Source organism: Pongo abelii, chromosome 1 (genome assembly GCF_028885655.2).
Source record: "Pongo abelii isolate AG06213 chromosome 1, NHGRI_mPonAbe1-v2.0_pri, whole genome shotgun sequence".
Taxonomy (NCBI): Eukaryota; Metazoa; Chordata; class Mammalia; order Primates; family Hominidae; genus Pongo; species Pongo abelii.
The window spans coordinates 112,299,034-112,320,957 of NC_071985.2; the positions used below are offsets into that span (position 1 = coordinate 112,299,034).

At 40.5% G+C, this 21,924-nt stretch overlaps 1 protein-coding gene, 1 long non-coding RNA gene and 1 pseudogene across 34 annotated transcripts in view; 2 read left to right on the top strand and 1 right to left on the bottom strand.

Annotated features, from left to right (window-relative positions):
• PDE4DIPP2 (phosphodiesterase 4D interacting protein) overlaps positions 1-21,924 on the bottom strand; it is a 226,099-nt gene that overhangs the window by 78,644 nt on the left and 125,531 nt on the right. For 18 of the 33 annotated variants that reach the window (XM_063715329.1, XM_054528934.2, XM_054529910.2 and 15 more), the window contains exon 8: positions 18,017-18,134. In XM_063715329.1, the coding sequence (XP_063571399.1) occupies positions 18,017-18,134 (118 nt within the window). 33 annotated transcript variants of the gene reach the window in all.
• Positions 3,678-6,116, top strand: LOC134762090 (uncharacterized). The gene is made up of 2 exons (XR_010141669.1): positions 3,678-3,761; positions 5,437-6,116. It is a non-coding gene; the product is annotated as an uncharacterized LOC134762090 (long non-coding RNA).
• Positions 16,054-16,184, top strand: LOC112130840 (U2 spliceosomal RNA; annotated as a pseudogene).

A 21,924-nucleotide genomic window follows, 5' to 3' on the forward strand; every position in this document is an offset into this window, starting at 1 on the left:
ATGTCCAAATTTAGTGAAGTAAAGGGACTTGACCTAAAGATACAGTTACCATAGTTTATATGTGTTCATTCAGATGACAGTTTTTTTCACGTCATCTCTAAAGGTTAGAGAAAGAGGGCTCCTGGTTTAAAATAAATACTTACTTAAATTAATATACTTCAGACAGTGGGGTTTAATGTATAGAATTAAAGTATCTTGCCTGAGAATGGTCAGAAATCTTTGTCTCTGCATGGGCTAAGTTAGTTAAACAATGAACTTTCCATATCTCCAAATTGAGAGACTGCCTGAAGATGATCTTTAAAATCCTTCTCCACTCCAAAATCCAGTCACCAAAATACAGTATTTTATTTAAATATGGAGAAAAAAAGATCTTGTTCTGGCTGTTATTTTCTCAGTCTTTATGTAACGTTCTACAATATTGGTCATATTTGGTGGCGGGTTGGGGGGATGAGTTTATTTCCCATCCATCCTGGCCCAACTAATTTTAGACCCTAATATGAAAACACCATGTTTAATTTGTAACACCTATGTCTAGTCACAGAAACACTGTAAAGCCCAAATTTAGCTGTGAAGCTCCACTGAAAGAAAAAGCAAAAGAAAAGAAGTACACAGTGTTAAGCATACAATGCTTAACATTTTATACAAAATGAAAATGCACTGACTTTTTACCTTTCATGACACTTTCATCTATGCTGTTTCTCATCTATGCTGCTTCTCATAATTTTGTGTAAATTTAAAAACTTTTCTCCTGTTTTCTGCTTAGGTTCTTATTGTGATAGACAGTATACATACCATAGAACTACTTTCCAAAAATTTCACGTGGCCATCAACAATGTCACTTATCAAGCTCTAAATTTCTGGAATGATGTTGACCAGTAGCAGGCTTTCTAAAAATGCTTTCTAGATCACATCTACCTTTGTGACAGTATCGTTAAATAAGTTGTATCAAGTGGAACATGCCAGAATGTTTCACAGAGTTTATTGAACCTAGCATTTACTGTTGCTATAGAAACAAACTACCATAGCTGAATTTAAAAGGTTGGTACAGAATCAATTGGGCAGACATGAATAGCTCAAATTAAGCAATTAAGAATTCAAGACTATAATGAATGAAACTCTCCTCTGATCCAATAATGGGTTAATCCTTTCTTAATATCAAATATCTTCCAGTAGAACTCAGTAGAGTTCTGGCTGTGAACAGTTTATGCCTTAACCTTTTGAGTGACAATACTGTACTTGAATACTTGAATTCTTGTCTCTTTTATGAATGAGTCATCACTAATCCTCAAATGAACTATTAATTCTAATAAATATGGTCCAGATGTTATAATACTTTACTGGTGGATTAATAGGCTTTCCCCAAACCTTTTACCTTATGCTCTAATCATTTACAGGCATTTTGCGGATGAAGGCTTTAATGCTCCGGGAAGAACTAACTAGAGAACTAACTGCCTTACAGAAAACCATTGGGAGGAAACGTCTATAAATCTGAAAACAAGAACAAATTTTAAAAGTTGGAAAAAAAAAAAAAAGGAGGTAAGAGGAAAAGTTCTAGTGCCAGAAATGAGATTAAATGTCTTCTTTTTATAGGATAAAAGTGAAGTAGGAATCTTTACCTTTTTGTTTTAAAAGGTATACAATTTTGATAATGGGAAAGCCAACAGATTTTACAAAAAGGATTATGAAAAGCAAATTATCTGAGTGCAAATCACGTCTACTAAGTGAGACATAGCAAAAGGTGCAGCAAAAATGGGCTCATGACTAATTTTCTCAAGTCCAGAATATTTCTAACCTCCACCTAGACCGAAATCATGTGAAGCCAGAGGCCAGCTAGCTATAATCAGAAAGGCACTATGTAGCCGTTTTGTATACCTGGACCCGGAGCGGCAAATAATCTTCACAGAGATCATCCCACAGCTCCTGCAGGTCTGAAAGCTCCAAGGGATAACTCACAGGTGTCTTGTAAAGGGGTTTCAAAGACCTGTTAAGGAAACCGGAACTAACTCCATCTGTCATGCTAGGGCCAGGCTTGGCTCCAGGTGGGCTGGATTTCACTGGAATCGGAAGCCTGCTCCCTCGGGGGCTCTGGATGGGCTTATAATCGAGACCTTTAATCACGCTAAGAGCTAACTCCAGCCACCCATGCTGCGGAGCCTGATCATCTGAACAACAGTCACACTTTCCAAGTTCCTTTGCACTTCTCTCAGTCTCCTCATCTTTCTGTTGTGGAGGGCTAGCCTGGACGCTTGCATCCAAAGATTCCACAGAGGAACCAGGCGTCTCTTCCTCCATGCTTTCTCCATCTGGGGGTACCTTTGTGCTTGCTAAGTCGGGTGGCCCAACCTCAGACAACGCTGGTTCTTCCGTGCAAATGCTGGTCGACCACCTGCTAGAAGGGCCACAGGAGATACTTCTGGCCACCTTTCGAGGTACCTTACAAATGGCTTCATAGTCAGAATCAGCAACTCGCAAAGCGGCACAACCACGGCATCTCCTGGGTCGGTTTCCAGGGCCTTCTGAACCATGGCAGCTGTGTGGCTCCTGGATCTGATCCTCATTCTCCATCCAGCACTCAAACCCTGAATAGGCGAAGTCCTCCTGGAGCAGAGCAGAGTATCTCGCATCGGGTAAGACGGACATGTCAACCGTCCCATTCCCCGCCTTGATCTCCGCGCCAGAGTCATCGTTATTCTTCCGATACATACTGGCAATGCAGAACTTGAGGCGATCCTTCTCCAGTAGCAGCTTTTGCAAGCGCTCAATAGAAAGCGCTTCAATCCTGGCAATAACCGTGTCGAATCGATAGATTCGATCAAGCATGAAAGCACATTTGCTGCAAGCGAACTCGGCTTTGCCATCGCGGGGGACATCCTTGCCCAAGACGTGAGAAAGCAGAACCTGGAGATTGAGCTTGGACGCCGTGTGGAAGATCCACCGCCGCTGGTTTCCACACAGCTCTCGGGCACAGATCCTGCAAATCTCCTTCATCTTCCCTCCTAGCGGGTGCCAAGCTTCCCGAGGCGGCGGCGGCGGCGGCTACTGGGTGACCACTCAATTGCTCTTCGCTGCGCTCTGTCTCCCGCCTCGGTGGTCTCCGGTCAGCATGGCACAGCCCAGTGGGGTCCCCACTCTGCAGGGGCGCACCCCTGCCCCGCGCGCCGGCTCCGGGTACCAGAGCCGTCAGCCCCGCCCCTCGGGCAGGGAGCGGGCGTGGAAACGCCTAAGGGGATGCTGAGTGACAGAGGCGCAGGCCGCGCTCCGACACTGCCATGTCTCTCCCCAGCTGTCTCTCCCGCCAGCCGCCGCGTCCTCAACGTCCTCCCCTTTTAGCAGACTGGGCTCCCGGAGCAGCAGCGGCCGGCCGCGCAGACGCAAAGCCTCGGGGATTGAGGATTCGATTTCAAGATGGCGCCAGCGGCTCCGCGTCTGCGGCCTCCACAAGGCTCCTCTGGGAGCTGTAGTCCGGTCAGCGGGCTCCCGGCTCTGCGCATGCGAGGTGGCCAGCGCGACCCTCGCCCCAAATCTGGTTGCACACCTGGCTCACGGCGAGTGCGGAGCAGAAAGCACTACTGGTGCGGACCACAGCCAGCCGCTTTTATCTGCTAAGACCTCACCTGAAAGGCGCACCAGTGCCCTCAAGGATCCTCTCGCCTCTGCAGGATGTCGAGGCTCCTCCTCGCGGGGAGGAGAAAGCCGAATCCCCTTCCTGTATTCTCCGACAGTGCCACGTCGTCCGGCTGCCAGCGGGGCAGCGCCGCTAGGTACCGCTGCGCGCCGCCGCCGCTTCCCGCCAGCAGCCTCACCTTTCCCGGCCCCGCCCCGCCTGGGTTCTAAGGCCCTGAGGCTGCGAGGCGGTCGAGGGAAGGCTTGGTAACGGAGGGGCGGGTGGGGCGGGGCCGTGCAACCCTTACCTCGACTCTGAACAGGAATGTCCAGAAAAGAGTAGAGGAGTGTTTCTCCCTTGATGTGGGTGGGGGAGGGTTAGCACCCATAGGTGACTTGCCCTACTTTAGATAAAAAAGAACATAGAGCAGTCACCTGAGAAAGAGTCCGGCAAATACAATGTGAATCTGGTTAACCAAGATCTTGAAGATAGTAGAAGAGAAATGGGCTTTTTCAAGGATGCAGCCAGCCGCGAGTAGATTACCACCATTGAAGTCCCTTTCTCTCAGGTAGAGGGCAGTCATTATTTTAGGGCAGGGGAGGGTAGACAAACACTAGCGCAAAAGACAGAGCTTCTTTCCGTAAGAACGCGAGTGTCTGGGAATGCAGCTCGCGCCAGAAAGGACTGGGAACTTCACTGACTTCGGTGAGAACCATGTCTTACTCAGCACTGTACAGTGGTAGGTCCTCCACCCTTGGGTCCAAAACTTAGATTGCACACAGAGGAGGGAAGCTGGAGCCCTGACTAGGTAGAATGCTGGTACCTCCGGCCATTTTTAATAAGGAATTCTCTTCCCGGCTTGAGAGGCATTCAGACACGTAACAAGAGGAACAACCTCAGCAATCACTTGCAGTCCCCTAGAGCAGGACATTTCCCAGTTCTAATCATGCTAAATTTTTACTAACTTGACCTTGTAAGCTAAGGCCAGCAACATCTAAGTTTTTCTGAACCTCATCCCCAGGACAGAGTCCATACTCCTAAGCCTGAAGACATCCAAATGCCATCTCTGAGAGTTCATAATAAGCCCCCAAACTTCTTATTGAAGACTAAATGAGATGACTTTGAGGAAATGCTTTAACCGTGTTTCGCTCATTAAATAATAGCTAATATTATTATTTTACTATGAATTGGAATATTTTCAGTAACTTTAAAACATTATGGGGCCCTGCCTACATAAGATTGTATTGTTCTCTTAATCACCAAAGCAAAATCTTGTAGCTCCATTGTAAGAGAAAAGGATAGTTCTTAGAGCTTTGGGCTTAGTAGGTGATATGATTGAATATATGGCTCCACCAAATCTCATGTTGAATTGTAATCCCCAGTGTTGGAGGTGGGGCCTGGTGGGAGGTGTTTGGAGCGGGGAGGGGGTGGGCAGATCCCTCATGGGTTCGTGCTACCCTCGCAATAGTGAGTGAGTTTTTCTGAGATCTGGTCATTTAAAAGTGTGTGGTGCCCCCACCGCCCCATCTTGCTCCTGCTCTGGCCATGTGACTTGTTTGCTCCCCCTTCACCTTCCTGAAGCCTCCCCAGAAGCCAAGCAGATACCAGCACCATGCTTCCTATAAAGCCTGCAGAACTGTGAGCCAATTATACCTCTTTTCTTTATACATTACCTGGTCTCAAGTATTTATAGCAATGCAAGAATGGTCTAATATCATAGGCTATAGAATTTTGCATATGTAATTTAATCTACTATGTGTATTCTGACTCAAAAACCAAGAATAGAAAAGCATTTCAAGTAAAACTACAGCTGCATTTTTGCCTGCCTCTAGATATGTGAGCTTCAAAGTTGGAAGAAATTAAGCAACATGCTTTGGAATCTATGGTGATCTATAGAAAGGTAAAGCGCTTCTGGACTCACCCTGACTGATGGAAAGACAGACTGCCTGCCAGGACACTACCCTGCTGTACCCAGTCTTAAGTATAATCAAGATCTCATTTTTTACTGTCAATGCAAGCCACATTTTCCTATTAGGAAAATGTGAATGAAACAAAGTGCTCTTCAAGAGCAAACCCTGAATTATACTTTGGGTTATTCTCTGTTCCTCAAAAGGATTTTGCGTTTAACCGATAGTCTCCAAATTTTAATGACAGTATATAGATAGCTTGGTGTAGACATACAGGTCAATACAAATGGTGAAAAGGCAATTTGCCATTGAAGAATATGTTTGCTTTAAGTAAAGATCAATATACTAAGAAAGCTATACATATCTAGACTTCCAAAAACAGATGGGAATAAACCACTCAGCAATCAGAAAATTCAAAGATGTCACTCTGTTCACTTCCAGAGAAAATAGTTCAAAACTGTATCTCAAAGTGGATATAAGCTATTGTACTAGAATTAGTCCCTGTATGAGCATTTGGCATTATAAAATAAGGTGTTCTCAATGAAAAGATCACTGGTATGTAGATAATGAAACTTGAAAATAAAAATTTAAAAATAAAACAAAAATTATGTGATAATAAATTTTGCACTCCTTGGTCCTTATCATTATTATCTTGTGGTCAAGAGTTTGCAGTTGAACTGGTTACCTATGGTGGGGCTATACAGGGACATTTACTTTTTATTCTACATACTGTGTATCATTTGAATTTTGGACAATGAATGTTTATTCGGGTATTAATTTTAGATTTTATTTAATTTAGAAAACATTTTATAGTTAAAATAAGGGCTGCCAATTTAACACACTAATGTCAGGGTCTAAGTGGTAAAACTTGAACCTAAAATAAGAATTTTTATACTACATATGATAAATATATAAGAAGATAACTTATATAAACAAAAGTTCAAAGGGGATCCACAAATTATTAGTAATGGTTATGTCTAGAGAGTGGAATTATGGACATTTATTTTCTTTTTTCCTTATTTTCTATAATTTTTTACATTATGTATTACATACTTTACATAACTTTAAGTACTTACTGCTTTTGTGATAAGAAAAAAATATAATTGTTACTACGAAAAAAGGTAGATGAAACACATTTTGGTGTATTCATGCAATACAATACAGTACTAGCCAGCAATCAAAAAGAATGAACTCAGATACATGCAACATGGATACATCTCGAAAACATTTTAAGTGAAACAAGCCGTATGCAAATGAGTACATCCTGTGTGATTCCATTTATTTGAAGTCTGACAACAGGTCTACAGCTGTACTACCCTGAATGCACCTGATCTTGTCTGAAGTCTAATAACAGACTATAGGAAAAACAGATATATCGTGATACAAGTCAGGAAGTGGTTGAACGGTGAGAGGCAGGGTGAGAAGTGATTGCAAAGGGGCACAAAGAAATTTTCTGAGGTGATGAAGCTGTTCTGTATCTTGTTTTGGATGAAGATAACATAGGTGTATAGAATTGTTGAAGCTCATTGAACTGGGCACTTAGATCTGTAGATTGTATACATATTAGTATATTTCAATTAAAAAGATTAAAAGGAGTAAATAAATTAAAACTATGTATTGCCCCCAAAATTTTAATTTGAGGGATTTCTTTGGTAGAAAGTCACCCGCACTTTAAGAACAGTTTTGAAAATTAGGAAAATGCTATAAAATATAGCCCAGAAGAAATTCTGTAAAAGACCCAATTGCAAAGTAAAAACTTAAGCCTATCCATATGAGTTTTTTTTTTTGAGATGGAGCCTCACTGTGTCACCCAGGCTGGAGTGCAGTGGCGCAATCTCGGCTCACTGCAACCTCTGCCTCCCAGGTTCCACTGCGCCCCACCTTAGGATAATATTTTATATGCATGTGTACACCAAACACTTACAATTGGAGCAAGGTGAGACTTAGGGCTTTTGTAATGATTTAGTATAAAATTATTACTTCTAAAACTTAGTGAAGGCACATAACGAAAAGTTTGGGAATAAGCTTCATATTATGATTAAACGAATTATTAATTTTATATATCAACAGTTCACCCTGAACACTGATTGATAAATACATTTACAAGGACTTATTTGCTTTATGGCCTAGGTTAAGTCCCTTATATCTGGCTTTTAATTTCCTAATCTACAATGAAATATGTTGAATGTAAACAGCAGTTTTCAAACTTAAGCATGCATCAGAATCACCTGGAGGGCTTGTTAACATAAATTGTTGGGACCTACCCCCTTGAGTTTCTGACACAATAAGGTCTGGGGTGGGGCCCAAGAATTTGCATTCCTGACAAGTTCCCAGATCATGTTGATGCTGCTATCTGGGAACCACACTTTGAAAACCACTGAATGAGAACTATCCTAAGCTGTATCAGACAACAGATCAGAACTTCTGCAGATAGACAGAAAAGCACGCCAATGAAGAACTACTTACAAAATCTATGTTGAATTTAGAGAACTGTATCCTCATTTGGAACAAGATTTCTAAATATTACTGTGGTATGGGGTGTTTTGCACTATCTCTGTTTTGACCTCTAGATTTTGCAGTCACCATAGTCACTTTTGCACCCCCTGTGTGGCAACTGGGTTTTAGTGTTTCTAAGACCTACTTCTGGGCTGAGAGAGAGTTTCCAAAAGAATTGGAGAGGTGGAAAATCCCCATGTCCCAAACCAGTTGTATTAGGTTTCACTGCCCTAGTTATAACATTGGAAATAGCTATTCTAATTACTAAAAACTATGCACCAAAAGAAAAATGTGATTCTGGCAGAGAAACTAAGGCAGATGAGAAAATGCAAGAATGTCAAAGTAAAGCCAGTTAGGCTTTGTGGTAACACACAGGCAGGTGCGTGATTTCCCTGTGCTCTTTGGAAACCTTTAAGAAGTCAGAAACAATCATGCTTTCCATTAATTAACAACACAGCATCTTGAAACGCTTGTGTTAAAGCCAGGAGATTTCCGGTTCATCTGCAGATTATAGTAGTATGCTTCTCAGCAAAATCCATCTAATAGTAAACATTAGAGTCTTTCAAGTTATTAAATACGCATAGGTTGTTAAGTAAATTTTAAAGTATTTGTTAAATCAATGAATGTGCAAGAATGCAAACATACCTTTTTTTCTCTCTTCAATGAGCTTTCAGTTTAGTTAAAAGGGAGAAAAGGTGCACGCTACAGTTAGAACAATTGACTGGTAAATTAAATGGTACTGAGTTAAATTTAGTGTGAGTACAGAAAAAGTTGAGGTTAGTATGGGCTGGTATAGTTGAAGGGACAAGAGTGGCACTTGAGATGGGTGTTAGGATGAAGGAGGCCAAGGAAGGGACTCAGCAAAATAAAATAGCTTCATTAAAAGCCACGGAACTTGGGTTAAACACAGTGCTAGGCTGTAGGTAAAGGGAGATGTTGGGGATTTTTGAATGACCAGGTTTATCCATCCATACATCTAATCCTCTATAGTTGTTCATTCAAAGAACATGTATCAAGAGCCAACTGTAAGCCAGACACTATGCTATGGAGTGCCTTGGCAATTAGAATTTGGTTAATGTTTTGACAAAGGCGAAAGAATCTGGACTTAATGTTATGGATTTAAGCAGACAATGATGTGATGAAAACCTTTTTTTAGGAAGATTACCCAGGCAACAGGATGGCTTGTACTTTTTGAGATGAAGTCTTGCTCTTGTCCCCCAGGCTGGAGTGCAATGGCACAATCTTGACTCACTGCAACCTCTGCCTCCCAGGTTCAAGAGATTCTCCTGCCTCAGCCTCCTGAGTAGCTGGGATTATAGGCATGCGCCACTACACCCAGCTAACTTTGTTATTTACTTATTTTTTTTAGTAGAGACGAGGTTTCACCGTGTTGGCCAGGCTGGCCTTGAACTCCTGGCCTCCCAAAGTGCTGGGATTATAGGCGTGAGCCACCGCGCCTGGCCCTCTGCTTCCCTCTTTTCTAATCTGATGGTTAAGCCCTTAGCATTCCCTTGACTCTGGCACTTTTGCAGAGCAAAGAGCAGAGGCTGTTTGAAGCCAAGTGCATTTCTAGACTTTTATGAAATTCTAAGCCCACTGCGAACATTGAGCCAGATGTCCCATTGGGGAAGAGAGGACAGAGAAAAGTTTTTGAAGTCAACGAAAAGGAGAGCGTGACATTTCACCCAGACAGAAAGAGATTGGAGGTCAAAGAGTAACAAGTACCCACCTCCATTCCATATCAGTGCCCTGGAGAAGCAGCAGGACCTCAGAGAGGGAAGTAATGGGGTGACTTGGAGAGGCTGCACTTTAGCAGGAGATTCTGGCTCCATAAAATGTTAAATATAACAAGCTTCTAGGGTTGGCAAAACCATGCTTACTGAGGCAGGGGTGCTTTAGTGGTAGATCAATGATCAGAGTAGTCTCCTTGGTGCTTTGGCACCAGGTAAAACCTAGGGACCTTTAAATAGCTGAGAAAGTAGGGAGAGGAGGAAATATCAAACGTATGAAATTGAATTTCTCACCATCCTGATTCAGACAGGGACTTTAAATTGATGACTACCTTAGATTTGTGAACTAAAAGTCATACACTATGAACTTTTGTTCATTGGTGCTCAGTCCTAGACCCTTTTCACCTCTCTATTCTCTTCTGGTGTCATCTCATCCTTTCCCGTCTTTATACCAGTGGCTTCCAATTTATATTTTTATTGTAGAATTCTCCTCTGAGTGCCACTCTCAAATACCTGGTTACCTATTTGATATCTGCATGTGGATGTGTCATAGACATCTCAAAATTACCGTAGGAAAGACTGATCTCCTGATTGTTGTCTTCCCCTTGTTTGAAGTGCCTCCCTTTCCTCCTAATACTTTATATGAGGAGTCAGAAAACTATGGACTGTGGACCAAATCCAGCCCCCACCTGTTTGTGCAAATACAGTTTTGTTGGAACACAGCCATGTTCATTCTTATGTGTTGTGTGTGGCTGTTTTTATACAACAATGGCAGAAACTTTACAGTCTGCAAAGCTTATTTACTATCTGGCCCTATACAGAAAAAGTCTACCAATTCCTGCTCTTTGCTTTCTTCAATGTATTTATCACAACTTGAAGTTATATATTTGTTTGATTATTTGCTTATTTATCTGTCTCCTTCATTAGAAGGTAATTCTCTAGTACCTAACAGCACCATTGCCTAGTCATGGTAGGCACTCAATTGTCATTGACTAGAATGTATGAATGAGAAAATGAACTATTATATATTAAAATTTTATTTTGGTCTTTTGCCTTAGCACAAAACTTCCATCCTTCCTTACCCTCTAATGACTTCATATCTTTTTGTTTTGTTTTGTTTTGTTTTTTTCAAGACGGAGACTTGCTGTGTTGCCCAGGCTGGAGTGCAGTGGCACTATCTTGGCTCACTACAACCTCCACCTCCCGGGTTCAAGCAATTCTCCTGCCTCAGCCTCCTGAGTAGCTGGGATTACAGGCATGCGCCACCACACCTGGCTAATTTTTGTATTCTTAGTAGAGATGGGTTTCACCATGTTGGTCAGGCTGGTCTCGAACTCCTGACTTCGTGATCCGCCCACCTCAGCCTCCCAAAGTGCTGGGATTACAGGTGTGAGCCACCATGCCTGGCCCTAATGACTTCATATCCGAAGTAACAGAGTGCCAAAATAATGAGTCCCCTCAATTTCTTTGCCCTCTACTCTATCCTCCTTTCAGATTAATCATTCTAAAACAGAGCTCAGATATCACTCTCCCTCAAAGAAACCTGGAGACCCAATGACTTGTCCATTAATCATAAACTTCTTTACCTGCTTCTTAAAGTTCTCTGAATCTGGCTCCACTCTATTTTTCTGTCCTACTATATTCTGTTCCTGCTACTACTTCTCTACCCTGAACGTCCCCACCTCTATACTTCATACACTTGGAATATTCTTTTCTATCACTACCACCTCCACCTGTCAAAGTCCTATCCATCCTTCAAGTATTTCCTTCAAGCTGCCTTTCTGAGTACCACCAAAAGACATCTTTCTCTTCTTCCATCTTCCAAAATACTTTTTGTACCTGTAGTAACTTGTATGTCATTTCTCCATACTGCGTTCTCCCCATTAACTGGTAAGCTACTTAAGAAAAGGAACCACAGCTTTCTCATCTTGGTATCTGCTATGGTTTGAAAGTTTGTATTCCCCTCCAAATTCATATGTTGAAATCCTAATCCCCAACATAATGGTATTAGGAGGTGGGGGCTTTGGGAGAGATGAGTGTCCTTATAAAAAGAGACCTCAGAGAGTTAGCTAGTCCCTTCTACCATGTGAAGACACAGCAGGAAATCCATAAACCAGAAAGTGGGCCCTCACCAGACACTGAAACTGCCAGTGCCTTGATCTTGGACTTCCCAGCCTCCGGAACTGTGAGAAATGAATTTCTATTGTTTATAAGCCACTCAGTCTATGGTATTCTGTTATAGCAGCCTGAGTGGACTAAGACTGCTTCTGAAGTATTTGGAACAGTATCTTTCTAGATCTCAATAAATAATCATTGAATGAATGAATAAAGCAATGCCTTTCCTTTTCATATCTACTTAGTAAAATCCTACTCATTCCTCAGAGACCAAAATCTTTGCTTCTGACCCCAGTCCATGATGATTTTTCCTTTCTGTACTGCCTTGTATTTTTTTTATCAATGACTTTCTCCTATTGTAATCTCTAGAAGGTAGAGACTAAATCCTACACATCTTTGTGTTCTTCTTCCTTCACCTAACAGTACCTTGTGCATTACAAGTGCTCAGTAAATATTTTTGATTAAGTTGTAAAGCAGCTGCCTATTTTTCCACTTCCTTTGCTGCTCAAAAGGATTAGAGCAATGATTGTTTTAGCTGCTAAGGCCTGCTTCAGAGACACATTATTAATGAAGGTTGTCTGGGAGACAGTAATGTTGAACGGGGATTTATAAATGAGTCTCCAGCTTCAACATTCATCAGCAAAAGAAGGGGATACTGAAAAGCTACTCTAAAAAAAAAATCTCCTTATATGAAGTTGTCCGGAGCTGCCTGAGCTACTAATCACTGCAAGGTTTTCAGTCTCTGCCTTGAGCATTTAGAGCACATTCTTGCCTTAACCTCCAAGTCAGATCTCTCCATGGTAATGCAGGAATGTTTGCTATTTTAGGAAATATGCCTCACTGCATGCAGTACTATTTACATCAAGTTCCAAACAAAGCATAAATGCAACAGCTTGACTGTGCTAATTTGTGTGAGTGGGAAGGTCTCGCTTACTTAATGTGGGCCTCTCCCTAATTGTGTTATCCTGTTTCATTTTATAAGCCAACCACAATGAGATTACACGTTAATAAATTTTGCTTATCTTATACTGAAGGAGAAATGCAGAGAGAGAAAAAAGGCAACAAACAAAACAAGAATTCCTCCAGACCTCCCTTTGCAAGGGCATCATTTTTTCTGCCTTCACACCCTCCAGGTCTGGTTTCATTTAAAACCTTCATCAAGATGAAACTTCTAACATTCTGTAGAAGGAAATAATAGCAATAACTGAAACAATTGCTAGCTTTTCCCTGCAACTTTGTAGATACCTTTACTGAAGAAGAGAAAAATGCTTTGTAAACTTTATTAGATTTTCTGACTCTCTAGTGAAAAAGATGTCACAGCCTCACATCAAAAAGCTCCTCAACATTCTGATCACACATACTATTGATCTGAACGGACATCAAGAAGGATTGGAAGGAAATATGGAATGATGTCAGTCAATGGCATATCTAGTTGGTGGTACTTTTTTTGCTTTGTAAGAAGTTAATTATAGATGTTCATAAATATTGTGCAAGTGCACTCCCACTAAAATGAATGTTGTAGAATGTTTTGGTAGAATGGAAAAGGAAAACAGCTAGAAAGACTGTAAGACCAATTAAATAAAATAATCTTTGTCAAAAGTGTCTGTCTTATTTGAGAGAATGAAGACTCTGAAGTGAACTTCCTGTACTCAGATATTATAGTGAGTATATTATACTCATACTCCAGACTTTCATACTGTAAGACCAATTAAATAAAATAATCTTTGTCAAAAGTGTCTGTCTTATTTGAGAGAATGAAGACTCTGAAGTGAACTTCCTGTACTCAGATATTATAGTGAGTATATTATACTCATACTCCAGACTTTCATACTGGGATCACTTGAGAAATAGTTATCATCTATGGGATGTGGGGTAAATGAGCATTCTTCACTTGGACAATTCAGACCTAGAAGTGCAAGATCTGTGAGCTCTTCTTTCTTCTAGGGCCCAACTGTTTGTGGTATTCTCAATTGTGAAGTGTAGGTGGAATTAAAGGAAGTGAATAGGTCTTTAGAACTCAAGCTCCTCGATACTCCAGCTGAATCAGTGAGGGATTCCAGGGATGGCTTCGCTGGAGATGAGGAGATTCTTTAGCCTCTGAAGAACAGGCCCAGAGCTTAGAAATTGAACTTTTGCCTTCCACATTGTAAGGGTCTTTCTTCTGTGGTGACAGTTGGCATGGCAGACAAGGTTTGAGTAGAATACAGTGGAACTATAACTGTTACAGTGGAAGTATACTGTTAGCAGACAAGGATAACACCCACAACATAGGCTCCAAGTGTCACAAATAGCAAGGTTCACCATACATTACCTATGCAGAGGGGAGAGACAAAGTGCTTTGTAATTGGTTTTATAATATTCTTTCCCCCAACCAATTCAAAGAACAGACTTGACAAAGCAGTTCATAGCTGTGTCAGATTATGATTTGCTCTCTCAAGAGGTGACATCAATTATCTGCTCTTCAAGCAATCCTCAGTTTCCACGACAACTAGGATTGCCTTTCTAAAAGCAAATCATATGCTTTTATTCCCCTTGCTTTTTTTTTTCTGGTGCCTACAACATGAAGCCCTTAGCTCAACATTTATGGTACTTTCCAGCTATATCTTTTATCATTCTCCAATACTTATTTTTGGTAACATCGATTACTCCCAATTCCTTCGCTGTGTTCCACATCACTGTATATATTGCTCCGTTTCCTATTTTCTGCCTGGTGTGTCCAGTCTTTAAGGCCCAACAGAAGGGTGACCTCCAGGTGAGTTCCTCCTTGGAGTTAATCCCTTTCAGCTGTGGGTTCCTTTAGCACCATGCATGTATTTCTGTCTCCTCATTTATCGCACTGTATTTTAGTTCTTTGTTTACATACCAGTCTTTCACTGGACTATAAACCTTTGGAAGGCTAGGACTCCCTATACTAGTGGTACTCACTGAGCAACTAACTGTCTCATCTCCTGGAGAGCATTTTGAAATTTTGTGGGGGTGTTTCTTGTTTTTGATGTTGTCACAGTGATAAGTGAGGCAAGGGATGTTACAGGACAAAGTAGTGTACCAAATTCCAAATGACTTTTGGAATTTGAATGTTCCATTGGGTGATGGTAAAACTGTTTACAATCATCTGAACCTAGAACTTAATATATCTATAGGAGCATGATGTTAATTTACACTAAATTTTTCCATGAATTAAACTACTATGTAAATTGAGGGAAGACACTACTAGTCCTTGGGCCCAATTTTTTTTTTCCATAAGATGTAGACCCAAAGGGAGAAACAAGGAAATATGCTATGGGAGGCTTTCTATTCTCCACACTTGAGAGGACCAACTATCAGCGGCCTCCTGTGGCAGAGCTTTCCAACTTGGGTATTCCAGCACAGTGTACCTCAGCATGGTCCACCACTGCAAAGATGCTGATCCCCTCAGCTCTCAGGGTGATGCATGGGTCCTGAGGTGGCCATAAGCAATTGCCTCAAACCATGAGCAGCCATGGTCACTTATTTCAGAATACCATAGATGTACACTCATTTCCTATGAAAATGAATTTTCTGTGAAAAAGGGTAGGAAACATTGTCTTATAGAACAAACAGCGGAATGTATCAGGTTTCGAAATGTACAACGTATTGGGTAATAACAACAATAAATTTTTATTAGGCAATGTTTAAAAAGCATATCAGTTTAATACAGTTTATATGATTTGATGCATTTCTTCTGCCCAATGGTCATGCAATATTATCCCCTGGATGCTGTACTTACTCTTGTTCTAAGCATCCTTTTAGAGTAGAATATAAATAATTTAGTCTCTTTGAAATTATAATCTTTTGGTTCTTTAAGTCTGTTCTGAAAACTGGTACCAAACCAATTCCTTCATTAGCTTTGAAAACACTGAACTAAATACATTCATTTCAGTGCTTACCAAAGATGATGAAAATAAGTATATGTACAAAATATTTTAATATTTATGTGCCTGTAAATACAAAAGGAGCAATAAAAGTGATTTCATTTCAGAAGCTGAACATTTTGAAAGAAATAATATTCATGTAAATTCTGAACTAAAATAGAATGAAATAAAATTCTGAAATAAGATAAAAATAGAATGTTAGCATTATAGGAAATATAGAGATTATTTGAGCTAATCTTCTCATTTTATGTATATGGAAGCTGAGAAGTGACATATCCATAGTCATACAGCTAATAAATAATCAGGATGGAATCGCTTCTCGGCCTTTTGGCTAAGATCAAGTGTAGTATCTGTTCTTATCAGCTTAAATAATCAGGATGGAAATTCAATTCTTATTATTCTCAGTTGAGCTTTTTCTAATTAAATGTATTACGAAATATTTTCAAGAGTTCCTTAAGAAAATTTCCATATATTTCAACATGTATCTTGCAAAAAGTCTATGAACTTCAATTTGTATTCATACTTGTAAAATGATGTTCACACACATTATTTCTTGAGTTTGTTAATCAGAGCTTTCCAACCAAAATGGAGCTGCAGTCCAAGAAGTTTGTAATTGTGGCCAAGATAGTGATTTTTTTCTGCCCTCATAGTGGCCTAAGCACCCAAATTGGCCACCTCCAAGTGAGAAGCTTCATCCGTTTACCTCTATACCTTACAAATATTATCATTTGCTATATGTGCCATGAAATGGAAAGGTTGAGAAGCAATGGTTTAAACTAATTCTTATCATTGCTCTTTTATCTTGACCCCAACCTTTCCATATGTGAACCAATAAAGTAAACCACCCACATTTTGTCGTATCAGTAGTCTAAGACCAGTGCAAGAATGTAAGGATACCAGGTAATTGCTTATGTTGTTTGGGTGCAGGTATATTCTAAAGTTCTTTTAGAAAATATCTTTTTAGTAAATTAAAAGTTGAATGAAGGAGAGGAGTTCCCTTCAAGGTAACTTCCCAGAAAATCAATGCAATTATTTTTTACCACAGTGAGTTCTCTTTTCAATATTAAAACCACATTATGGCCAGGTGTGGTGGCTCATGCCTGTAATCCCAGCACTTTGGGAGGCTGAGGCAGGCAGATCACCTGAGGTCAGGAGTTCGAGACCAGCTTGGCCAACATGGTGAAACCCCATCTCCACTAAAAATACAAATATTAGCTGGGTGTGGTGGCACACACCCGTAATCCCAGCTACTCGGGAGGCTGAGGCAGAGGTTGCAGTTAGCCGAGATCATCCCACTGCACTTCAGCCTGGGCAACAGAGTGAGACTCCACCTCAAAAAAAAAAAATTTTTTTGGAGGCAAATTTCTATCATTATCTGATACACTTGTACAGAAATAGTAATCACCATTTTAACTAGTACCCAGCACATTTTCAAGGACCTGGAAGTTTCATACTCTAATATATACAAACAGAATATGCCTAGCTCATAGATGATCAATAACTGTTTATTTGAACCCATAGTTTGTATACTTTGGCTCAGTATTTTACAACTTAACCCTCAAAAAAACCCCTAAAACACTGTATGTTCTATATAATTATAAATCACTTGATGTGGCTGGCAAATTCTAAGGTGGTCCCTATAATTCTCACCCACTGACCATCACATCTTTGTGTTATCCTCATCCCTTGAGGATGGGTAGAACCTGTAACTTCTAACCAATATGGCAAAGGTGATGGAATGTCACTGCATAGTTATGTTACGTTATATGAAAAAAGTAAAGAGGTCATATAGATGTAATTAGGGCTGCTAATCAGTTGATTTTAAGTTAATGAAAAGGGATATTATGCTGGTGGGCCTGCCCTAATGAGCCCCTTAAAAGAGAGTCTAGAAGTGAGAAAAGTAACAGACCCTTTCTGCTGCTGGCTGTGAAGAAGGAAGTTGCCATAACTTCTACAGCCACACAGCAATAAATCCTTCCAACAGCCTGAGGGAGCTTAGAAGCCGATCCTTCCCTAGGTATGCCTCCAGATGAGAAAACAGCCCAGTCTACACCTTGATTTCACACTTATGAGACTCCAAACAGATCTCAGCTAAGCCATATCTGGACTCTTGACTCACAGAAACCGTGAGATAACAAAAATAGGGTGTTTTAAACTGCTAAGTTTGTAGTAATCTGTTACACAGCAATAGATAACAAATACACTTAGATATTAAAAAGCAGTGCTTATGAAAGCATGAAGCAAGTGCTTCTGGACGTACTGACCAAACCTTACCTGCACTTCCATGCTAGTTGGCTCCTCCAACAGATGTAGCAGTTGTTGTTTCTCCCGAGACAGCTGTTCTACAAGCCTCTCCTGGGCAGCCAGGTTCTGATTCAGTTCTTCAATTCTCCTGAAGCAAAGGAAAAGTAAGGACAATAATTATGATCATGATACTATTATTACCTTATTTTTTCAGCCCATTCCAAAGATAGCATGGTCTAGTATAGCAGGTTTTTACCCTTTTGGATCATTGAACCTTTTGATACATTTCTTTAGAAAACCATGTATTTTCTGCCCAGCCCCCAAATATATACACAAACAACTTTTTGCTTACATTTTCACCAGGTTCATGGACCTCCTGAAGTTCATCCATGGATCTTTAGACCATAGGTATTTAACTCTTGGAATAAGGGCCTAGAATTTTTTGGTGGTGGTGGTGGTAGTAGCTGTTCCATTCAAGAAACGGTTCTTGGATAACTATTTTGTGTACTCAATGCACTCTACCAAGTCCTGGAAATATGAAGTTGGAAAAGAAACAATCGCTGTTTTGCAAAAATTTAAATTCCACCAGCACGTGTTTGCTAGTGATTTGGAGAGTAAGAAGACACACAGCTACAGTCACATACCATATACTGTTTCTGTCAACATTGTGTCATCATACTGCATGTATGGTGATGGTCCGATAAGATTATACTGGAGCTGAAAAATTCTTATCACCTAGTAAAGTCCTAGCTGCAGTAACATCATAGTGCAATGTATTTCTCACTTGTTTGTGGTGTTGCTGGTGTAAAGCAAACCTACTGCGCTGGCAGTTGTATACAAATATAACATATGTAGAGTATGTAATACTTGATAATAAATGTTACTGGTTTATGTATTTACTATACTATACTTTCATTGTCGTTTTAGAGTGTACTGTTTCTACTTATTAAACAAAATAACTGTAAAGTAGCCTCAGGCAGGTCCCTCAGGAGCTATTCCAGAAGAAGGCATTATTATCATAGGAGGTGACAGCTCCATGTGTGTTATTGTCCCTGAAGACCTTCCAGGGGACAAGATGTAAAGGTGGAAGACAGTGAAGTTGATGATCCTGACACTGTGTAGGCCTAGGCTTGTGTGTATGTTTGTGTCTTAGTTTTTAACAAAAAAGTTTAAAAAGTAAAAAAAAAAAAAAAATTAAAAATTTAAAAACAGAATAAACCTTTTCTAGAATAAGGATATAAGGAAAATATTTTTGTATGACTATAAAATGTGTTTTAGGCCTTCACATTCATTCACTTCACTACTCACTCGCTAAATCACCCAGAGCATGTTCCAGTCCTGCAAGTTCCATTTATGGTCAGTGCCCTAAACAGGTGTACTGTTTGTTATCTTTTATACAGTATTTTTACTGTATCTTTTCTATGTTTAGATACACAAATGGTTACCATTGTGTTACAATTGCCTACAGTATTCAGTACAGTAATATGCTGTACAGGTTTGTAGCCCAGAAGCCATAGGCTATACCATATAGCCTAGGTGTGCAGTAGCCTATCCCATCAAGGTTTGTGTAAGTATGCTCTGTGATGGCCACACAATGAAGAATGAAATTGCCTAAAGATACATTTCTCAGAACATATCCCTGTAGTTTGTGATGCATGACTGTATATAAGCAAATAATAGTAATAGAATAGAATAAATGCTACCAGAATAGAGGCACCATATAGTACATTGAGTGCTGCCATAGAGCTATAGGATGAAAGATAAAGCAATAATTCATTTGACTTGAAGGAGTATAGCGATGCTCAGGAGAAGAAATTTTAAAGATTGAGTGGTTTCAGAGTAAACAGACAACCTAGAAGATGGAGAAAATATTTGAAAACTATGCATTGGACAAAGGTCCAATATCCAGCATCTATAAGAAATGTAAACAGATATACAAAAGAAAAGCAACCCCATTAAGAAGTGGGCAAAGGACATAAACAGACACTTCAAAAGACATACCTGCAGCCAACAAGCATATGATAAAAAGCTCAATAACACTGATCACTAGAGAAATGCAATCAAAACCACATGTGATACCATCTCACACCAGTCAGAATGACTATGGTTAAAAAGTCAAAAAATAACAGACGTTAGTGAGGTTGCAGAGAAAAGGAAACACTTATACACTGTTGGTGGGAGTGTTAAATTAGTTCAACCACTGTAGAAAGCAGTATGGTGATTCCTCAAAGAACAAAAAGCAGAACTACCATTCGACCCAGCAATCCCATTTCTGGGTATACCCAGAGGAATATAAATCATTCTACCATGAAGACATATGCATGCAAATGTTCACTGCACGCTATTTACAATAGCAAAGACTTGGGTGGTTTTCCAGGCTCAGAAGGAGACTGAACAAAGGAACAAAGGCATGAAGACCCAGTGTACAATTTGGGAAGAGTCACTGGAACAAAGGCCCAGGGAAGAGGCAATGGCTGGAGAAGAGACTGAAAATTCAGACCCTCAGACTAGGGTTAAGTTGTAAAATACTGTGCTGAGGTATACAAACTATGGGTTCAAATAAACTTATTGATCATCTATGTGCTAGGCATATTCTCTGTTTGTATATATTAGAATATGAACCTTCCAGGTCCTTGAAAATGTGCTGGGTACTAAATGAAATGTTTCCAGTTGTGATTTTTTTTTTTTTTTTTTTTTTTGAGACGGAGTCTTGCTCTGTCGCCAGACTGGAGTGCAGCAGCGCAATCTTGGCTCACTGCAACCTCCACCTCCCTGGTTCAAGCGATTCTTCTGCCTCAGCCTCCCGAGTACCTGGGACTATAGGCATGCGCCACCACGCCCAACTAATTTTTGTATTTTTAGTTGAGATGGGGTTTCACCATGTTGGCCAGGATGGTCTCAATCTCATGATCCGCCCGCCTCGGCCTCCCAAAGTGCTAGGATTACAGGTGTGAGCCATGACTCCTGGCAGAAATAACTTTAAAAGCTTAAAAACACTGGGCCGGGTGTGGTGGCTCACGCCTGTAATCCCTGTAATCCCAGCACTTTGGGAGGCCAAGGCGGGTGGATCACCTGAGGTCAGGAGTTTGAGATCAGCCTGACCAACATAGTGAAACCCTGTCTCTACTAAAAGTACAAAAATTAGCCGGGTGTGGTGGTGCACGCCTGTAATCCCAGCTACTCAGGAGGCTGAGGCAGGAGAATCGCTTGAACCCAGGAGGCAGAGGTTGCAGTGAGCCGAGATCTTGCCACTGTACTCCATCCTGGGCAACAGAGCGAGACTCCGTCTCAAAAAAAAAACAAAAACAGAAACAAAAAATTAAAAACATTATACAAATGTAAACTGCAATGATGACGAGAAGGAGGAATGTGGACTCCATATGAAATTCCCTCGTGGTATCTGCACTAGAACATCTCTACTTTTCTTAAACCTCAAACTGTGGTCATCTCTTTGACCCTTAGTCTCTACGGAGGATCTGTTCTCCTACTCTCCAAAATTGCTCAAGGCCATCTGATGAGTGGCCTCAATTTATTTTCAGATGGGCATGTGCTTTACTTGGGGTTTTGTTTTGGTTTGGTTTTTAGTTCAGTTTTTTTATGGGGGTTCAAATATGAGACAGTCTTGGGGAACCTAGTAGGGAAAATCTGAAAGCAAATACAGTACCATACTGAGAATTGTACTATATATATATATATACATGTATATATATGTATATATATATAAAAGAAACAATACAGAAACTTCATTCTGCTATCACAAAGCCTTCAAAGAAGTGATGATTGATGCCTTAGTGAGGTTCACTAGAAGGGAAAAAGTTGGCAGACGTTTCCCACAGAAGGAAGAGCATGAGCAAAATTCTGGAGACTTGCCATAGCTTCTTATGCTTCTGGAGGCAGTATGGATTCAGGGTTTGGATGTCAGCAATCCCTGAAATCAT